Source organism: Dermacentor andersoni, chromosome 7, assembly GCF_023375885.2.
Source record: "Dermacentor andersoni chromosome 7, qqDerAnde1_hic_scaffold, whole genome shotgun sequence".
NCBI classification, from domain to species: Eukaryota; Metazoa; Arthropoda; class Arachnida; order Ixodida; family Ixodidae; genus Dermacentor; species Dermacentor andersoni.
In genome coordinates this window covers 19,410,702-19,431,292 of record NC_092820.1, presented here as the reverse complement: position 1 = coordinate 19,431,292, position 20,591 = coordinate 19,410,702, and the positions used below count along the sequence as shown (strand labels likewise).

General features: G+C 45.9%; 1 protein-coding gene across 2 annotated transcripts in view; it reads right to left on the bottom strand.

Moving 5' to 3' along the window:
* The window catches only part of LOC126535529 (AP-5 complex subunit mu-1-like), a 196,152-nt gene extending 176,237 nt beyond the window's left edge, over nt 1-19,915 (bottom strand). For both annotated transcript variants that reach the window (XM_050182341.3, XM_055073185.2), the window contains exon 1: nt 19,484-19,915. In XM_050182341.3, the coding sequence (XP_050038298.1) occupies nt 19,484-19,551 (68 nt within the window). In that variant the 5' untranslated portion in view covers nt 19,552-19,915. The remainder of the gene's footprint in view (nt 1-19,483) is intronic.
* Nucleotides 19,916-20,591: the final 676 nt, after the last annotated feature.

Here is a 20,591-nt window from a genome sequence, read left to right as displayed (position 1 = left end):
AAGTGAATTTACTGTGCTTGCACGTACAACGCATGACATTATTTTAGGAATTTATTTCTCGCGCGAGTGGGGGGCAACTTTGGATTGTGGAAGTGGCGCGATTTCTCTTCGCCGCGACGCGCGAACTTCAATGACAGATAGCACCAGTGATGCCGCCGACGTTCTCTCCGTGTCACAAGATGTGTGTTTGCCCCCTAAGACTGCAATGTTTGTACCTGTCAATACTTCTCGCCCTCGTACAGGTTCTTGTTGTGGTTTAGCCAAGCCCGATTATAACAATGCGCTCAAGAAAAATGCGATAGTCCCTCGCTCCCTCGTTGTCACCACTGATGGTTGTACTCGTTTGTGGACAGTGAACGTTTCAACCCAATCCATAACATTGCCGCTAGGACTTATACTGGCAAGTTTTGATGAACAAGCCATTGTCAGCGTCAGAACGGTCGAAATCTCAACTGCCGAAAAAAAATCCAACCCCGATTCCAACCACCATAATTCTGCTGACTTTAAGCGCATGATTAACAAGTCGCTGTCTTCTAGTGAGCAGTGTCTACTGGAAGCTGTGCTCGCTCGCTACGCCACAGCGTTTGATTTTTCTCAAGGCCAACGAGCGTCCCATACACCACTGGCGTCTCGTATGTAACACCGCATCCATACAGGGCAAGCAACGCCAATTCGTCAGAAGTCCTACCGCGTTTCACCTTCAGAGAGAAAAGTCATCGCCGAGCAGGTCGAAGAAATGTTACAGAAAGGAGTGATCCAGGAATCATGTAGCCCTTGGGCTGCTCCTGTAATCCTAGTCAAGAAAAAAGACAACTCATGGAGATTTTGTGTGGACTATCGCCACCTAAACACCGTCACAAAGAAAGATGTGTACCCCCTACTACGAATAGATGACGCCGTCGACTGCCTCCACTCCGCGTCGTATTTCTCTTCTGTTGATTTGCAGTCAGGATATTGGAAAATTTCCATGCACCCCTCAGACAAGGAGAAAACAGCCTTCGTGACACCTGACGGTCTCTTTGAGTTCAACGTTATGCCCTTTGGCTTATGCAACGCTCCAGCGACATTCGAGCGATTTATGGATACCGTGCTCCGCTGACTCAAATGGGAAATTTGCATGTGCTATTTAGACGACGTCATTATCTACGGCCGGACATTTCACGAGCACAATCAGCGCCTGTCGATCGTTCTTGATTGTATCCAGCAAGCTGGCCTTATTTTAAACTCGAAGAAATGTCATTTCAGTGAGCGTCAAGCCCTCGTACTAGGCTTTCTGGTCGACAAAGACGGCATACGACCAGACCCTGAAAAGATAGCAGCGGTTCGCGACTTCCAACAGCCACAAACGGTGAAAGATCTGCGAAGCTTTTTGGGCCTTTGCTCATATTTCCGACGCTTTATCAAGAATTTCACACAGCTTGCCTCTCCCCTCACGTCTCTCCTTCACAAAGACACCCCATACTTGTGGACTGCTGACTGCGAGTCGGCGTTTCAACAGCTGAAATTTTTGTTGACTTCTGGACCGGTACTGTGGCATTTTGATCCGGAGGCGTCAACTGAGCTGCACACTGACGCCAGCGGTGCGGGTGTTGGCGCTGTGCTTGTTCAACTCTGCGATGGTCGTGAGCATGTCATTGCCTACGCTAGTCGGGCACTTACAAAAGCGGAGACAAACTACACCGTTACTGAACTCGAGTGCTTAGCAGTAGTCTTCGCCATTCAGAAGTTCCGTCCGTATCTACATGGCCGCGCATTCACGATAGTGACTGACCATCATTCACTCTGTTGGCTGGTTGAGCCAACGTTACTAGACTAGCTTCAGTTTTAAAACTCGGCGCCGTTGCGCGGAACCGCCACCCGCCCGCGCCTTCGTGGCGCTGCAGTCGCGCCCGGCTTCACTTCATCACTAGCCGCCTACGCGGGCGGGCCGGACTAAGCACGCGGTGCAGCGTTGGTGTATTCTGTGCTTCGTTGTTGACAGCGAATTTCAGCAAGCATGTCATCCGTGGTACTGTAGCCTTCGCCGAGTTTCTTAAGAATATCATCAGACGATGCCGACGTGCAGCGTACCTGGCTGCATAGGCCGCTATCGGAACGATGTCAACAGTTCGGCGCACCACTTTTTCTGTGCTCCCAGCAATGCGACGCTTCGCTCGGCGTGAAACAGAGCGATTCCTCGTGCCGACCGGGAACTCTCTGCGAAATCAACGGCCCGCGCTCGTGCCACTGCTCCCGCGTTCGTCGTCGTCTTCCACAGCAGCTGGCTGCGTGGCCGTTCATCTTTCCAGCGTAGAATTTCACTTCACTTCTGTCGTCGTAATGGGGAGGCCGCGTTTACGGGGGTATGAGCCATTGCTTAAGGGAGCATGAGCCGCTCATCGTCTTACGTAACGGAAAAACTTAATTTTTAAGAAATTTAATTTCGAAGAATCACAAGCGGCAAATCGCAGGCGAAGGCTGCTAACCACGCCGCCGAGCAAACTCGAGACATCGAACGCAAGCGACAACTGCGGACTGCGGGCATACCGTCAGACGTCGTTCTCTCCATCGCAGCCGATTGTGTGTGTAACCTCATAACTGAGAAATACTTTAATGAACCCTCTGGATTAACCCACTGATAAACACAGGGGCCGCACGTTTCAGCTTCGCTGATTAGGCATCTTCACGGAACGATAAATCCCACTTCTTTCTTTCTCTCTTTTTCTTTTGTGGCTTGTGTGTACAAAGACCGACCTCATCTTTCTTTTTGGAGCGCTTCTTTGGCGTGGTGAGAAGCTTCGGTGGGGATGAAGATCATCCTACAATCCTGCACTTTGGCCAGATATTCAGGCTCGTGAGGCCTAAACTGCGCGAAACGCTAAGACGACAGGAAGAAATACACAACATTTAGAAACGCAGCTTCTGCGCTTCGCTGTATGCGTTTCTTCCTTTCGTGCAGTTTACCGTTCTTTCAATATTAACGAACTGGCACGATAAATCTTATTGCTGTAGGTGGATACCACTTCCTCGTGGTATCACTAATTCGGACAAGGAAGAACGCCAGGGAGCGTGAAACACGCGCAAACTGCCCATCCGCACGAGCTCAAGGCTGTGACGAGGCGTCTGCAGTGGAGCCCGATGGAACAGCGTTGCCCTCTGGTGGCTGTCACAGAAGTGGCGACAGCGGCTGTAAGCGCGCGGGCGGGTAGTTTTACAACTGAAGCTAATCTAGTAACGTTGGGTTGGGCTGCGTGACCCGTCTGGCCGGTTGGCCCGCTGGGCTTTGCGCCTTCAAGAGTACAGCTTTTCCGTTAACTACAAGAGCGGACGCTGTCACACGGATGCTGATAGCCTATCCCGTCTCCCTTCGCCGCACACTAAAGCTGAGGATGATGACTTCGACGACTACCTAGTTTCCATCTCTTCCGACTTTCCAGACCTGCGTACCTTCGAGAGCGAGCAACGTTGCGACCCTACTTTGAAATCCCTACGGGCAGCTGCACGTGAGCCAGCAGGAACAACACCGTTTACTTTTCGTAATGGTTTGCTGTACAAAAAAAATTACTCTGCTGATGGTCCTCCATTGCTTCTAGTTGTGCCCGAAAACCTGCGCCCTGCTGTCCTTCGTTCCATGCATCCGGGCACCTTGGCTTTACACACACACTACACCGACTTAGAGATTTTTCTGGCCCAAGCTCTGGAAAACAACGAAACAGTATGTCGCCAGCTGTACTGTTTGCCAGCGCCACAAGCAAACGACGACGGCCCCAGCAGGCTATTTACAACCAGTTAAGCCACCGACGTTACCCTTTGAAAAAGTCGGCATCGACTTGCTTGGCCCGCTCCCAAAGGCGTCAGCTGGCTACCGCTGGATTATGGTATGCGTAGATTATCTTACTCGCTACACGGAAACGGCGGCACTTCCATCTGCCACTGCAGCAGATGTCTCTTCATTTTTGTTGCATCACGTCATACTCCGTCATGGCGCTCCCCGTGTTGTGTGACCGTGGACGGCAATTCACCGCCGACGTCGTTGAAGAACTTTTACGGCTTTGTGGTTCTGCATATCGTCATTCCACTCCTTACCACCCGCAAACCAATGGCCTCACGGAGCGGACGAATCGAACCCTTACCAACGTGTTGTCAATGTATGTCGCTGCTGACCACAAGAATTGGGACGCCGTCTTACCTTTTGTAACGTACGCGTACAATAGTGCTAAGCACGAAGTTACTGGATATGCGACGTACGCCCGCGCACCCCAGAGCTTTCTGGACACTATTCTACCTTTATCGTGCCAAGAAGATCCTTCCATCGCCCAAACTCTGTGTCGTGCTGAGGAAGCACCTCGACTGGCGCATCTTAGGACGTTGTCCTCACAAGGCAACAGCAAGATTCGCTATGATGCGCGGCATATCCCCGTCAGCTTTACTTCCGGTGATTATGTTTGGTTGTGGACACCTGTTCGCAAAAAGGGATTGTACCGCAAGTTTCTCGCCACTTACACCGGACCATTCGTTATACTGAGCCGCGTGAGTGATGTGAACTATGTCGTCGCCAAAGTGACGGCAAGTAATCGGCGTTCACGGGCGACGCAAGTTGTTCACGTGGCCAGACTCAAGCAGTGCCATCACAGGTCCCTTTAACTCGCTCAGCGAGCTTCGTCTGCCCCCGGGGAAAATGTCGCAGCACTGCGCGGCTGAGGCAGAGAAAGAAGAAGTAGAGTGTGAGCGCGTGATCTCGCGGTACTCTGCGCCGGCTGGGCCTGGCCTGTAGCTTCCCTCTCGGACCTCGTTTCACCGTTTCACCCTGTAAATAAACATCATTCGTAACAATATAAATATCTTCAAGGTCGAGCAACAAAAAGACAGAACTTTAGAGCCTCTGCTCATTACTGCAAGGAAATGAGCACCATCCACTTGTTTCTGCATTCGTGATGGGGTTCTTTACAAAAAGAACTATTCTGCTACAAGCGCACAATATCTTCTGATGGCCTGGAGAGTCTCCGTGTCTCCATCTTGCACGTTATGCATGACAATCTAACATCTGGTTATTTAGGATCTGCACGAACACTCTACTGCATTCACGAAAGGTTCTACTGGCCTAAAATGCACCAGATGACCAATCAGTATGTGTCCAGCTGCAGCGAGTCAACGTCACAAACATCCGACGAGTGCTCCTCCTGGTTGACTACATCCCATGCCACCCTTGAGCCCTCCGTTTGACTAAGTTGGCATCGACCTTCCTGGTCCTTTTCCGCGGTCATCTGATGGGAATTGCTGGATCGTCGTGTGTGCCGATCACTTGACACGCTACTGTGAGACAGCTGCGATACCATCGGCTATTGCAACCGAAGTGTGTATTTTTCAGCTGCGTTTTGTCATTCTCCGACATGGACTTCCCAGAGTCATCATCAGCGATCGTGGGTGGCAGTTCACAGCAGACGTCGTCGAGGAGATGCTTCGTTTATGGCTTCAAGTTTTCAACATTTCACCCCATATCATCCACAAACAAATGGCCTTACGGAACGCACAAATGGAACTCTTACTAACATGCTGTCCATGTATGTCACGTCAGATCATAAGAAATGGGACAGCATGCTACCTATCATTACATACGCATTTAACACCTCACAGCACGAAGTTACGAGCTACAGTCCCTTCTTTATTCTTTATGCTCGTCCGCTTCGTTATACACTAGACACTATCTTCCTGTTTTCAAGCTACGATAATCTTTGTATATCTGAGACTGTCTCTCTTGCTGAAGAGGCGCGACAACTTGCTTCTTTGCACAATCTTGTTTCACAAGACCGCTCGAAGGCACGCTACGACCGCCAACGCCGACATATGATATATGGCCCTGGTGACTTAGTGTGGCTCTGGATACCAACCAGAAAATGTGGATTATGTGAAAAACTGCTGGCCTACTATGTTGGACCCTATGTTATTATTGATTGTATAAGCGAATTAACCTACCACATAGCACGCCTCACGTAAAATGGCTGACGGTCAGCAAAGACTCAACTTTCGCATGTTGCCTGTTTAAAGCCCTTTATTTCTCAACAGCTTGTTGACTTGTCCAGCGGGCTTCGTCTACGCAGAGGGAAATGTGACACTCTTACGTGTGTAGTGGGTTTACGCCTCAACAGCATGGGGGGCATCCAGGAGAGGTGAAGGCGGAAGACGACGTGCGGCTGGCTAGCTGAATCTCGATAGGCGCTCAGCTGATCGAGGCCGTCGCAGCGTCTAACTCTATCTGGCTTGTCAATAAACGCCTTTCATGGGCTTAACATTATATATTTACAGAACAATCACAGTTCCTTTGGATCCCTCATTTACTGCTCTACCAAGTGCCACAACCGACTCGTATTGTTATTTGGGAAGTTGCATAACGATGCGTGGCTGCCAGTCCCATACAACCGCATAGGGCGCAAGACGCTGGGGAATGCCTCTTAACCCTTTACTGCACCTTGTTGCATTTACGCAACATTCTGATGAACGGCGTTAAAAACCAAAGCAAAGTCAGTTTGGAGCTGCCTGTACACGTTGTTGCATATCCGCAACATTGGTCTGTAAAACACGGCACCTTGTGCTGCAATCTGTGCTAATTCTTCGCATCTTCTACCTAAACAAACGTGGCGGAGGCTGCGCGCGCCCGCGAGCAGTGATATAGGTAAGTTTTACAAATTGTAAATGTATTTCTCCATAAGACAAAGTGCAAAAAAAATTCTTACGCTATGCTCCACATTCTTCTGACTCTGCAGGTTCAAAAAAACATTGTAATTTCGGAATAGTTTGTTCCTGGCGACAGAACGTTGCTATGGTGCACAAATGCAACAACATGTACATGGTTTATTTTCTTCCGAATAGTGAAATGGCTCCGAAACGCTGGTATGGCCCAGCAATTCCTCCTGATAGTGAAGGCAGTGACTATTCAATTAGTCACGACAGCCACGAGTGTAAGTCCGTTTCGATTCAATATGTGGACAAGATGTTCTCTAGTCGAATTTCCTTTTTTCTTTTCAAAAGTACGCTGCGCCTCCGCATGTTGTCGTGTCACGTCGTCACGGGTACAGCTTTACGTCTGTGCTTCGATGTTCTACATTTTGACAATAACCTGAAAACACTGCATTGTTTCCTGGCTGGGCGGGGATCTGCATGACGTACTGCACGAAGTGTGGGAACCACCTGTGCTGCACAAGCATGTACAAGTGCTTCTCTTTGTTCCACACTAAATCATAGGTGCACCAATGATTGTCTCGTGCAAATAAGCATCTGAGTATGAATCGCACTAAATCTATCTTTTACTTTCAACTTCTTCTTTATTTGCACATTGTTGCAAATATGCAACATACCCTTTTTCTGCAAATTGAAACCACACACATTCACTAAAGTAAGTTTCCATGGGAGTACAGGTACTGTTATGCTTCCCTACAACTCCATGAATAATACTTTGAGGAAGCAAAAAATTGTGCAGTAAAGGGTTAATATAGGAGGGGGGGGAGGGCAGGGTGCCTGGGAAGCGGTCATGAAATGGGCAACCAACCAGGAGTCATCATAAATAAAATGAGAGAAACAGAGACAGTGCATTGGATGTAAAGAACGGAAACAAAAAAAAAAAGAACTATGAAGATTTACAAGAATGGTAAGATGAAATTTGAAGGGAATATCTGTATGGTAGCACAAAGGGCAGTGCTGTGCTTTTTGAAACTCAAGATGGTTGCCTAACCCAGTAAAAAAATATTGCTCAAACCAGTTGGAAACTTTCAGATTGGAACAAATCAGTTATTTCCAATTATGTTTGGGACACCCATTGAAAAAATCCAACAGGTCCAATTGGACTAATTGGTTGGTGTACCCACTTGGTCTCTGAATCAGACTCATTTGGACCAACATGACAAACAACTTTAGTAAAGCAATGAAGGGGGCTAGTTGGTGAACGTTCATGGTTATATTGCGCTCAGTTCTACACACACAATATTAAGGAAGGATAGGACGTGGACGGACAAAGCGCAAACTACCAACTGTTTAATACTGTTAAAGAACACACTTATATACAAGGAGATATGGCACGTGGGGGGGACATATAAAAAGATATGACAAGGTGACGACATGTGATCATAGTTCGGGTCAGGCATACATCGTTCACTTGCACCCGTTCGCCCTGGCAAACTCGACCTCAGCTTTGATAAGCGCGATGGACGGAGTGCTTACGCACATCTCTTTTTCTTTAGCTATTGCAAGCGCCTCCCATATTTCTCACTACGTTCTTGTAGCGGAGAGCATTTATAGTAGCGGAAAGCATTTGCATTGTTTGCAATGTGCGGCCAAGTTGCTAGGTGCTGTCAGAAGCTGGCACGTGTATTTGTGCTCCCGTAACCTATCATTTAGACAACGTCCAGTTTGCCCGATGTATACTTTCCCGCAATCTAGTGGGAGTTGGTAAACAACTGAAGTAGCACATTCCACGTACTTTTTCACGTGCTTAGTCTGACAGACCATAGCACTAGGGTTGGCCTCTTTGGATCCAGCGTTCACCCTCTTGCACATGCCTTTTAGTTTTTGCGGGGCGGAGAACAGAACTTGAACTACAACCTTATATTCAAGGGCATTCCCGAGGAAAGAACTGAGAAGTGGAATGACACGAAAAAATTAATTGCAGAGTTTATAACGAATATATTCGACATTCAGCCTAGTGGTATTGAAAGGGCTCACAGAGTGGGACAGGAAAAGCCGGGATATAATCGCCCTATAATAGTTAAGTTTTTGAACTTTAAGGATAAAAACAATATCCTGAGGAATGCATTCAAGCTTAAAGACGTTGCACCTGCTCGAGTATGAGTAGAAGAATACTTTTCACCGCGCTTGCGGCAGATCAGAAATAAACTCCGCGATTTTGCTCGGACTAACCGCCAACCCAACGAAAAATTCAAGCTAGTTTTTGATAAACTAATTCTTGCCAATAAGCACTACACGTTTGATTCCTCGGCCAATAAGGTGGTAGTTCTCCCAGACCACCAGACACGTAGAACGAATGAACCTGAAAGAACCCAACTGAATAACACCTTGTCAATCATAGTATCAAATTTCCGAAGTCTGTTAAACAAACAAGATCATCTGCAAGCCTTTATTGAATGCTGTTCCGCGGACATAGTCCTTGGTACTGAAACTTGGCTGTGCTCTGATGTAGCTGACAGCGAACTATGGCTTTCGAATAGTTTTTCCTTGTTTAGAAAAGACAGAAGCACATCTCGAGGCGGTGGCGTCATAATTGCTGTAAATAAGAAGTTCAGCGCGCATCTTGTCGACACTTTTTTCGTCCTGGAAATATTGTGGATCGCACTCTGTTTATCGCCATCTGTAACTTGCGTTATCGGGGTTTGCTATCGGCCACCCAATTTTTCAGCTGACTTTGTTGAATGCCTTCATGATTCTTTAAGCATTATTCAAAGCAAGGATCCGTCATCGGAAATAATACTTGCAGGCGACTTTAACTATCCCGGAATTGACTGGCAGACATGCAAACCCGTCGAGGGCGGAAGAAGGCATGAATGTAGGCAGTTTCTTGATGTTTTTTGTTTGTTTAGATTGAGCCAAATGGTATCATGTCCCACACGTGGTGATTCAGTTCTATATCTTGTACTGACTACAGATCCACAAAGTATGTATGTACGCGTCCTTGACTGCATGAGTGACCACAATGTTATCTACTGCAAGTACACCATAAACTATGAAAAACCTCGTAATGCAAAGAAAACCATATACGATTACAACAGAGGGGATGTACGTGGACTAAATAATGACCTACTAACATTTTCTACGCAGTTTTTATTGACCTCTTCCGAGCGGGATACAAACGGAAATTGGCAGATCTTTCAAAGGACGCTCACTGAATTTAAGGAAAGATATATTCCAAGAATTACTATCCAATCTTCAAATAAAAACACGTGGTTTACAACACATGTTAAGCGGTGCATTAATAAGAAGAAAAGAATGTATTCAAAGGCAAAGCTTTCAACCTCTGCCGATGACTGGGAATGCTATCTTGAACAGGCGAGACTTTGCAAAGCAGAAATTGAAGCAGCGAAGGAAAAATTTTACAACTACGACTTATCACAAATGTTAAAAAACTGTAAAAAATTTTGGGAAGTAGTAAATCCGAAACCATGGTCATCATCCCTTGTGTCGATAACGAAAGATGGTGAGCCTCTTCTGCAGCCCGATGTTGTGGAAGAATTAAACACTTTTTTGTGTTTGGTTCTCAAATCAGAAGAACCAGTGCCACGAGATCTGAACTTTATCAGCTTAAATACTTCAATGAATGACCTCATAATCACTCGCGAAGGTGTAAAAGCCACTATAGATCGTCTACCAGTCAATTCAGCACCCGGACCAGATGACATTTGCGCAAAATTGCTAAAACTTACAAAACCAGCTATATCGCGTATCTTGGTAGCTATTTTTCAACAGTCAGTTAATACAGGATGCTTGCCTGACGCCTAGAGGTGTGCACGCATGATTCTCATTTTCAAATCTGGTGACCCCTCCTTAGTCTCACACTACAGGCCCATATCATTGACAAGCATCTGTTGTAAATTACTAGAGCACATCATCATCCACCGTCATGAAATTTCTATCAGATCACAATTTCTTCGCTAGCAATCAGCATGGTTTCCTTCGTGGTCGTTCCTGTGAAACCCAACTATTCGAATTGATAACTGACCTCCACGAAGCTGTTCATGGTGGACTAAAAATAGATGCTATATTTATTGATTTTGCAAAAGCATTTGACAAAGTTCTGCACATCCGCTTATTAATGAAGCTAAGGAATCTTAACATAAACAGTACGATTACAAATTGGATAGCTAATTTTTTAACCAACCGAAGTCAATCAGTCTACATGAATGGGTACTCATCTTCACTTTCGCATGTAAAATCCGGTGTACCACAGGTTTCGGTCCTGGGTCCAATATTATTTCTGATCTATATTAACAACATAGGAAACACTTTATCTTCTACTATAAGGTTATTCGCAAACGATTGTATCATCTACAGACAAATTAGTAACGCAGAAGACAAGAACTCATTACAGGTAGACCTCGACAAACTCGCATTTTGGTGCTGCCAGTGGCAAATGGAAATTAACGTTTCTAAAGCTAAGGCCATGACGTTCACGAGAACACATAATCCAGAATTGAACTACTACACGATTCAGGCAATCCCTGTTGAGAAAGTATCCACATTTAAATATCTTGGAGTTCATTTATCCTATGAGTTATCTTGGAACGAGCACATTAATACCATAACGAGTAAGGCATCCAAAACACTCGGCTTCATTAAACGCAACTTATACTTAGCGAACTCTGCTACTAAGTTATTGCATACACTACGCTTGTTCGTTCAAAGGTAGAGTACGCATCTATTATTTGGAATCCGCATCAAACCTATCTGATCGAACAGCTCGAAGGAATACAAAATAAAGCAGCAAGATATATCACAAAAATATACTCGCGAAACTACAGTGTTACGGACATCAAGGAATCACTTTCATTGCCCTCTCTTCAAAACCGCCGACTAATAACATTGTTATCACATTTTCACGTGCTTTATCATAGTAGATCCCCGTTCCGCGAATCTTACATCAATGCAGCTCACAGTATTTTTCAACGTTTCGATCACCCATTTAAAGTGCAACCCCTTTTTGCTCGCACTAATATGTACCGTCATTCACCATTACTTTTGGCAATATATTATTGGAATAAACTACCGAGGGACATTGTATCTGCCATTAACCATGTTTTTGTTAACAAGTTGAAGGTTTTTCTAAATGTGTGATTATTTCTGTGTTGAGTGCTTACTTGCGTATGTTATTCTTTCTGTATATAATTATGTCACTGTATATTACCAATGTTCTTTTTTTTACACGTTTGTAATTGTAACTGGCTCCCCCCTCCTTATGTAATGCCTGAATGGGCCTTTAGGGTATATGAATGAATTAATGAATGAACATCATGGCGTTGGGCTGTCTTTTTTATCCTACGTGACAAGCCATGGATGTAAGGCAACACCACGCGTTTTTTTCAATTTTTCTTTTTCCTGTGTTTTCTGCCTTTTCCTGTTGGCTCCGATTTCGAGCAACAAGTTTTGACAGATTTGCACCACCATACTGTTCGGGTACCCACTGTTTCTTAAGCGGCTTACTTGCAAATCGATGCTCTCCCTCACAGCATGGCGGCATGATTTTTCAATTGCTTGACAGATGCAAGCCTTGGAGATGCCTCTTTTTAAGATTTTAGAATGGCAAGAGTCATACCTCAGGATTTCTTTTTCTCCTCTAGTTTTGTAGCACCAGCAGATGTGGGAGCCTCTGAGCCTAATGTTTATATCAAGGTACTGCAATCGACCTTCGGTAGGAGTCTCGTACATGAACTCTAAACCTTCATGCGCTTTTTTGAACATGCTGATGACAGTTTCTACGCTAAATGGATCGGTTTGGTTTTCTTTCATGCACACCAAATAATCGTCAACATATCTGAAACAGGTAGTTATGTTAGTTTCTTCAAACAAGGCAGCAAGTTTCCTGTCTCCCACACTCAAAAATAAGTCTGAAAGCACGGGAGCTATACAAGAACCAATAGCGATGCCATCCTTCTGCTCATACACACTGCCACCATATTCGATAAACGCACCATGTAGATACAGTTTTAACAAGTTCACAAAACTCCGCAACTCTGACGAAGTTATTGCAACACTAAAGAGTAGCCCGCCAACGTCTTGTTTTTCAATAGACGTGAAGGACCTGTTTTACAGTGTCCCGAGGCCAGCGGTGGTACAAGCCGTTGCAGAAGCCATCGACACGTTGGGCTACACCAAATTTCAGGACGTGTGCAAGTGCAGTATTTCTAGTTTTCTATTTCCAGGAAGAAAAAAAGAAACTAAATGGGCCTTAATCTTGATATGACACAGACATACTTGAAACTCCTTTCGAGAAGCATACTCATTCATGAACACACTACAGCAATTCTCTTCATTGACATACCCAATGTTCACCACTTCACTCTGAGAGACACATGTCAGGTGCTATATATGTAAGTAAAATTTCGTTGACCAAGTGGTGCCAGTGGTTCATGAGAAACTGGTAAAATTTCAAGAGAGAACTTTAACTTGAGAAAAAGCTGAATCCTTTCTTCCTTGATCACACCAAAATAAAAAGATCTTTTACTTGAAAACTAACATTATATTTGCGCTATTACTACTAACTATTTTGCTGCTCACGAGATTACTCATCTGGTAACTTCCAATTGGGTGTAGTTGGGATCAATTGGCTTACCAAGCTCCAGTGATGTCCAAGTGGAACCAACAGCCCTTGTCATGATGCTAAATTGTAACTTGGCCCACCGATGCTGTCCAATTGGAACCAGTCGAGTTCCATTGACAAATTCAACTGGACTCAATGGTTTATTTGTTTGTTTTTTACTGGGAAGGACAAAAACATGCCAGAGAAAATATTCACAATAAGATGAAGCCTGTGTATGCTGCAGTGAAAATCCGGAGAACACTCAGCCCATCCTAATGGAATGCGAATGGATTCACCCAGTGGGTAACACAACCTTCCAGAAGCGCTTGGATTTAAATTGGACAGAAGCATCAGCAGGAGAGATAAGCAAGAGACATTTAGAGTATTGGCATAAAAAGAAAGCAGGGAAGAGATCGTTACAATCAGACCTGTTATAGGCATAGGTAGCGCACTACAAGGTAGTGAAATTTTGAGAAATATAAAACAAACATTATGGAGATGTATACAAAAATGCTAGAATGAAAAGCACGTACAGCATTCCTCATTAAATCAAGCAGGACAGTAGACTATTTGTCACTGCCCCGTTTTAAAGAGGATGCCAATAAATCATCATCATTGCTGAAATGCAGCAGCCACTGTGTTTTACGTTAGTGATATTGCCAGCACCATTTCGTTCCAATGAAACCAAAACTTTTTCTTCTTGCATTGCCACAGACGTGTCATTTATTCTGATAATTAGCAGTAACTCACACTACGCAGTGAATAATGCTGAGTGTGGGAAAGTACACGTTACTGTGTGCTTTGACAGTTGCCTGGTCAGAGTGACAGTTACAGTCACTAACACAATGTCCAGTTTGACATACATGGGTACATACATCGTGTGATACCACAATCAGGTGGTATCACATAACACCAGTTTTGCACTTCACCTGTGACCTCACATGCTTTTTCAGACATTTAACTTTCCTGCCCGCGCAGTTACTGCACGGTCAGAGGTTGCAGCTAGCTTTAACAGTGCCAATGAAACAACAAAGATGTGTCATCTTTCGGCGACACTATTTTAGTATGGTGGGAGCAAACTGTCTGAATCACACACTTCAGGTTTGCAACCTTTCTAGACAGCACTGGTCTTTTACTTCCAGTTATTGTTACAATAACAACATTTTAGTTTGACACGTTACTTTTATGTATGCCCAATTGCACAGTGTATTTGTATATTTGTTAGGAGCGCCTCCTTTATTTTTTCTGTGCCTTTTGCGTCACGCCCATTTCCAATGGTGTCCCATCGTCGCTCTGTTGCTCCGATTGACCGCATGGTAGCACTTCGCTATTACCGTCTCCCCATGGTGGCGGCCGCGACGTAATGCAGCCGTTACTAACCCGCGCATTGGTTTATTTATTTATTTATTATTATTATTATTATTATTATTATTATTGTTGTGTCTTAGTTTTTTACAGTCTTCCGTGTTTACAAGACCTTGATATTACCGCATGAGGGCATTGCACTGAAAGAAGCATTAAAAAAATCTGTCGCATTCTCTCAAAGCAACTGAAGTGCTCTGCTGATGGCGAGAGCCCGAGTTAAGAATAAATTGAATTCAAAGGAATGAGTGAGAAAGCAAAAGCACAATTTAATAATACTGTGGCAAGAGAATTGGGTGAAACAAACATGTATGAACCACTAAAACTCAACCAACACGGACGTGGATCAGTCCAGTGTCGAAGATAGCATACAAGCGACAAGTGCATTGTCGTTTAGCCATGTTAGATACAGGACCGTTTCCTGAGCCTACTTCGAGTTCACCCGACCACATCAAATCGCACCACAGCTAATTGAGCATGGATGCCACATTCCCGAGGCGCGACACGTGCAAACAAGTTGGCAGACCCCACTTCGTGTGCAGCCAGTGGAGCTATTCACTGCTTGGCTCTTCCCGAAAGTAAAGCGAGAGCCTGGCACTGTGGTGGGTAAAGTGGGTCCCGAAGCAAGACGGCTGTAATGCACCGTGACAACCTGCCGGCGTCGCCCCCTTCCCTCTATGGTGACAGCGCATTGCAAGTCAGCAAGGCAAGACCGCAGGGGGACCAAGGAGCGACTCTCTTCGCCGGGTGTGACTCCATCGCACGGGCGCCTACCATTGGCCGAAAATGACGACACCCGAGCAGGCTCGCCGATTGGCCAAAAATGGCGTCACCTGAGCGGGCTCTCCCATTGGCCGAACGTGACACCGAAGGGCTTAAAAGACGCAGACTGGGAGCAACAGAAGAGCATTCCTAGAGCATTCCCTGATTCATCTCTTTCGAGCTTCTTGCGACGGGCCGCAGCGTCCAAGTTGCTGCTGGCCCGTAATGACTCTACGACTGTTAATTGACTCTCACTGTAAATAATGTAAATAAACCTCCCAAGTTTTCATCCCGACTTCCTCCTCAACTCCTACAGCCATCAAAGCTTCAAATATTTGCGAGACAGTGGCTTGTTTTCATAAAGCCTGGCTACTGCTTTCTTGTCGGTGAAGTCAACGGCATAGTTTGTGAAAAGCGGCTTCATGAATTTCTTGCATACAAGTTCTATTAGTCTGCTCTTTTGGCTTTTGCCACAACGCTCACAAAACAGTACTGGCAAGGCCACAATAACCATCAACATTTTGCATTAAACAAGGTTCCAAGGGCTTGTGCAGAGATGCGCGGTCTGAAAGCATCGTGTCTGCAAACCCCTTCAGCAGATGCAGAACTCGCACCAGTTCTGGAGTGGGGTAGCACAGACCTCCTCTGTCCTGGCGCGCGATCAAACCATCTGTTGCACTAGAACTGCTCCCTTGTGCTGTTGTGACCAGCGGCACGCAGCGCTCACACTCAATTTTCTTGCTCACAATGCGGGATATGTATCCCACAACAAGGGAAATCGCTGCAACGTCTGGCGTTGGAAGAAAAGGTTTTGATGAGATGCACAGTTCACACAGTGTCTGCTGCACTAGTTTCACTGATGTGGGCACATTTTTTGTTGACGTGCTATCTGTCTCGCTACTCCTAATAATGTTGCGTGAGGAAAAGAATGAGCTTGAAGTTTGTACGTTCCTGGTGTGCGAAGCAGCAACCATTTCCGTCTTCAGCATCTCCTCAAGTTCAGAAACAGTGCTTCTGATGTCCAGCATGTCGTTGCGCCCACTACTGCGCCTAAGAGTCCCAAAGAGTGATTCTATGGGGTCGCTCGAAAATTTGCGCATCAGTACAAACTTGAATCCTCTCTCCAATAAAAACTTAATGCCCTCAATGATAGACACAGTTGTGAATACCAAGGCATGGTAGGTTTCTTTCATCAGGAAGTACTGCAGTTCGCTTGCCAAATTGAAGTCTTCAACATATTCTAAGAAAACAAGCTCCAACCAGTGAAGTCTTGAGTGCTCCGGATCAGAGAACTGCTTGGAGTCCAGGTGATTTTGGTTAATCTTTGGCAATTGTTGACATCCATAAGGACAAACCATTTGCATTTGTTCTTCATGAACTCCACAGTTGGTCCCATGCTGGCAAACTTTGCATCGCAAGTGTGCCCTGCATGATCCTTCATGAAGGCCAAAGCCACTGTCACGGCAGGTTAAAACAATTCGACAACAGGCTTCACTCCCATTTTTTTCTATATTTGATGGAAAAAGGTGTTTTCTCGTGAGAAAACGGACTGGCTTTAGAATCGAGCCCTGTTGCATCTTGTAGAGGTCCTCTATGTAAGTTGAAGAAATTTCTCCATTTTTTCCGAATTCTTTTGCCAGACCCTGTGATCAGATGTTTTTTATAATGCGACTCTGATCAAATGCCAGGAACAAACTTCAGCTTGGATCGGCGAAATGAGATACTCGGGTTTGCAGTTGCCTATGCGATAATACTTCCATTGCTGCAACATTTATTTTATGGTTGTCAGCGACAACTCCAATGATTTCAAATCCCAGTTCTTTGGTCTTTCTGATGACGTGCTTCGAGGTTTCCGAAAGTAGCACACCAGTACAGCTAGGCCCTCATGAAGTATCCTACCGGGATCCTGAACGTCGCATGCAAGCCACAGAGCAAAAAGCGCAAGGGCAAGTTCGCCAGTTCCTTCCTTTCAGACGCCAACAAACCGTTGTTCAGAGCTCCCATGCCAGCATCTCCCAGGAAAATATCTCTTTGCTTGTTGTACTCGAGCCTCTGCTTGATTCGCATTTCATCTATGACTAGGCTAAACATTCTGGCTTGTTCCATCCCGAGGCATTCCATCTCAGTGCTCAGCCTTTTTTTCACGAGATCACTGAAACCTACTTTGCCTGCAGTATTTCCTAGGTACTTTTGAAGTGTCATTCTGCATGGCAGTGTGAGGAGCTCTGTCCTCAGGTATTCTTATGACTTCGTAGAAAGGTTGCCCAAAATTAGGCACTGCCATATAGTGGTTTCAGACCACATTGTTTTCTTTGCTTTGTAGTTCATAATTAATCTGGCTTTCGTAGTGCCCTGATTTGAGTCTACGGCGACTTGAAGAAATTGGCGACATGGCATTCTTTCTTTAGGCATCGTAGCTCCTTTTTGTAAGCATCGACGGTTGCCTGCAGCTACTGATTCCGTTCCTTCCAGGTTCTTTCTTTTTCGCACCCCTCCTTTCGTTCTAGGAAGGCTAATCCATTCAGCTTGGGCACCTAGTGATCTCAAGGCATGGGCGCCTGCTCCATCTGCTAACTGCGCATCGGTTGGAAAAATGAAGTTCATGCATTTCCCACTTGTTGATGCCAAAGAAGCAGTATCAGGCACGCCATCACTGCAGACTGCAGATACACTTTCTGATGTGACCTGATCACTGGGCCATCTGGGCTCGGGCGCTTGAGAGAGCATGTTCACACAAACTTTGAGTGTGTCTGACGACGATGCAGCATACGAATGCACTTCCTCAGCAGATGCAGGCAGGCTAGCCGGCGTGGTCATAGAGGAATCGCGCTTTCTTTTCTGCGTAACCCTAGAACTCCTCACTTTAGGCTGCTCCTCATTCAAGTAGGACAGAGTAGCACTGCACCTTGCTTGAGCATATGCCTTTTCCTCCTGGCGAAAGTCGCTTTCCAAAAAATGAATGCTGCAAACAGCCAAATAAATTGAATTAGAACTCGGCTCCCAGTTCTTTCTCACGATAACTTGCAGCCACTGTTCCCGTAGCTCTTTGTTCGCTGGTATATCGTGAAAAGGAACTCCAGCGTCTTTCTTTCGCTGGCTCGACGTACAAAACAGTACACAACAGCAGCGCCTACTGACGTGTAAAACATCACAGGAACATCACCATTGCAGCAAACAGACGGACCTTCATCTACCGCTGCCAGAAACCTACGGGTTAAAAGTGTCATCTACAAGTTGGTGGAGGCAGGTACTGTGGCCCCGATAAGATCCATAATAACAATTTATTTCGACGTTATCTTTTATTGCGCGCAGAGATAACTTTTTTTTTATTGTCATTGCAAAAACACTCAATAACGTTTGTAGTTCTTTCTTGTAGACGACACAAGCGGGGCGCGAAATGTCCGCAAAGCGCCGGCTCGCGAGCGGGGGAGAACGTCGTCTGCAAGCGGGTACGGTGATACGGTGAAGCCGCCAAGCGGCATCTCGGGACAAAATCGAGAAAGTAACAGAAGAGGACACGGCGGACGCTGCGGCGCTCACGCGGCAGGCACGGAAAAAAATAAAGGAGGCACTGCTGTTTGCTGTTAGACTAAACTTGGCTTGCAAGTAAACCAGCTGAAGCTTAATGCAATGTCGGTCCAGTCTTCTTTTGCGTCAGGGCTTTTAATTGTGCCACTACATATCAACTGAACTATGATCATGAATACTTTGTTTAGCGCAAAACAAAGTATTCATGGATTCGCACCAACTAGCCCGCCAACGCATTGTGCGAAACTATAATCAACTAGTACTACGTGTTGCTTGGCTAGTCGGTTAATATTTAACAATTTTCGACCATAGCAATTTCGCTCCTGTTGTCCACTTCCAATTTATAAATATTGCGCTAAGTGGTCATTGGTTTCATGGTCGAAAATCATAATTAACTAGTCAGGCAACAAGTTTTTGTGAGTTTCTGGATCGTTCGTTGCTGGTTTGATTGCAGTTAATCGAAACGAAGAACGGGCGTTTCGGCTCCTTTCACAAACAGCCCACGCGCAGACAATTTGGCGATAGCGCAGCAAACAAAGCAATGGGCACGCAGCTTACTTGTAGTAGATGGTCGTTGCTGCATCCTTGTGCGGTATGCTAATGATGCATAGGGCACGAATGCTCATTGTGCGCTGCTTCGAAACAACGCCCCACAAGGTAGATGTAGATGCTTCGGCACCCCGCAAGGTTCGGTTCGGCACAGCGGGCGCGTCAGCCTCTGTTTCTTCCACAATGTTCCAAGACTTTCAACGCACCAGCTACATAAACGACACCCACGAACACATGTATGTACACATGTAGCAACTGCAGAATTTCGGAACATGAAACTTTGAACTAGTGAGAAACGCGTGCGTCTATTTGTCGTACAAAAATCCCTCACGTGACCTGATCCTAGGTGCCTAGGGACAGCATCGTTTAGGGATTTTTGAGAAGGCGCGATGCTGGCGCCGAGCGACGCCGTGGCGTTTTCGTCCTCGGCGTGATGGTTCTCTGGACCGCGCGTTGTTCAACATTGCTCATGTAATCGTGCGTGCGTTGCTTGTGTGTTGGTTGTAGGTTCTGTGTTACTTGGCGGAAAGCCGTGAGTAGTGGCGGTGCGGCAATGCGGCTTTGGCCTCGATGAGCTCTGGCACTACAGAATCTGCGTTGTGTGACCCGTTCTTTCTTGAGAACCCGGCGGTGGTGACGATTGAAATATCGAAGTGGCCTAGCGCCTCGGCGGCGAAGTTCTGCGAACCGCGATGTGGCGTCGCCGTGTCCGACTTTGCTTAACGGACATCGAGGGATGTGCTGCTCGCTGCAAGTCATGTAAATGCAACTGCGTCGACCGCCCACTGTTCAGCGCTGAATGTGTGTTTGGTGTGCTGTGCTTGAAACGAGTGGTGCAGCCGTGCAGCGGGGGTGGCGGAGGAGCAGAGTGGCTCCGTTTGCGCGTTCACAGACATGTGCTCCCGTCTTGGTCTCATTAGTGGCTGTCGCGGGATTGTGGTGTGCTAGCTCCTTGCCTAGTATGAAGTTTACGACACTAACACACAGCATGTTCACGTTTTTCCGCGCTATATGTCGTTTGCATGACGACCGAGTTGAAAACGAGACATATAATGTTCTTTGCGTTTGTGTGTTGTAAATTACTTTCTATTATGGAAGTTCTGGGAGTCTTATTACG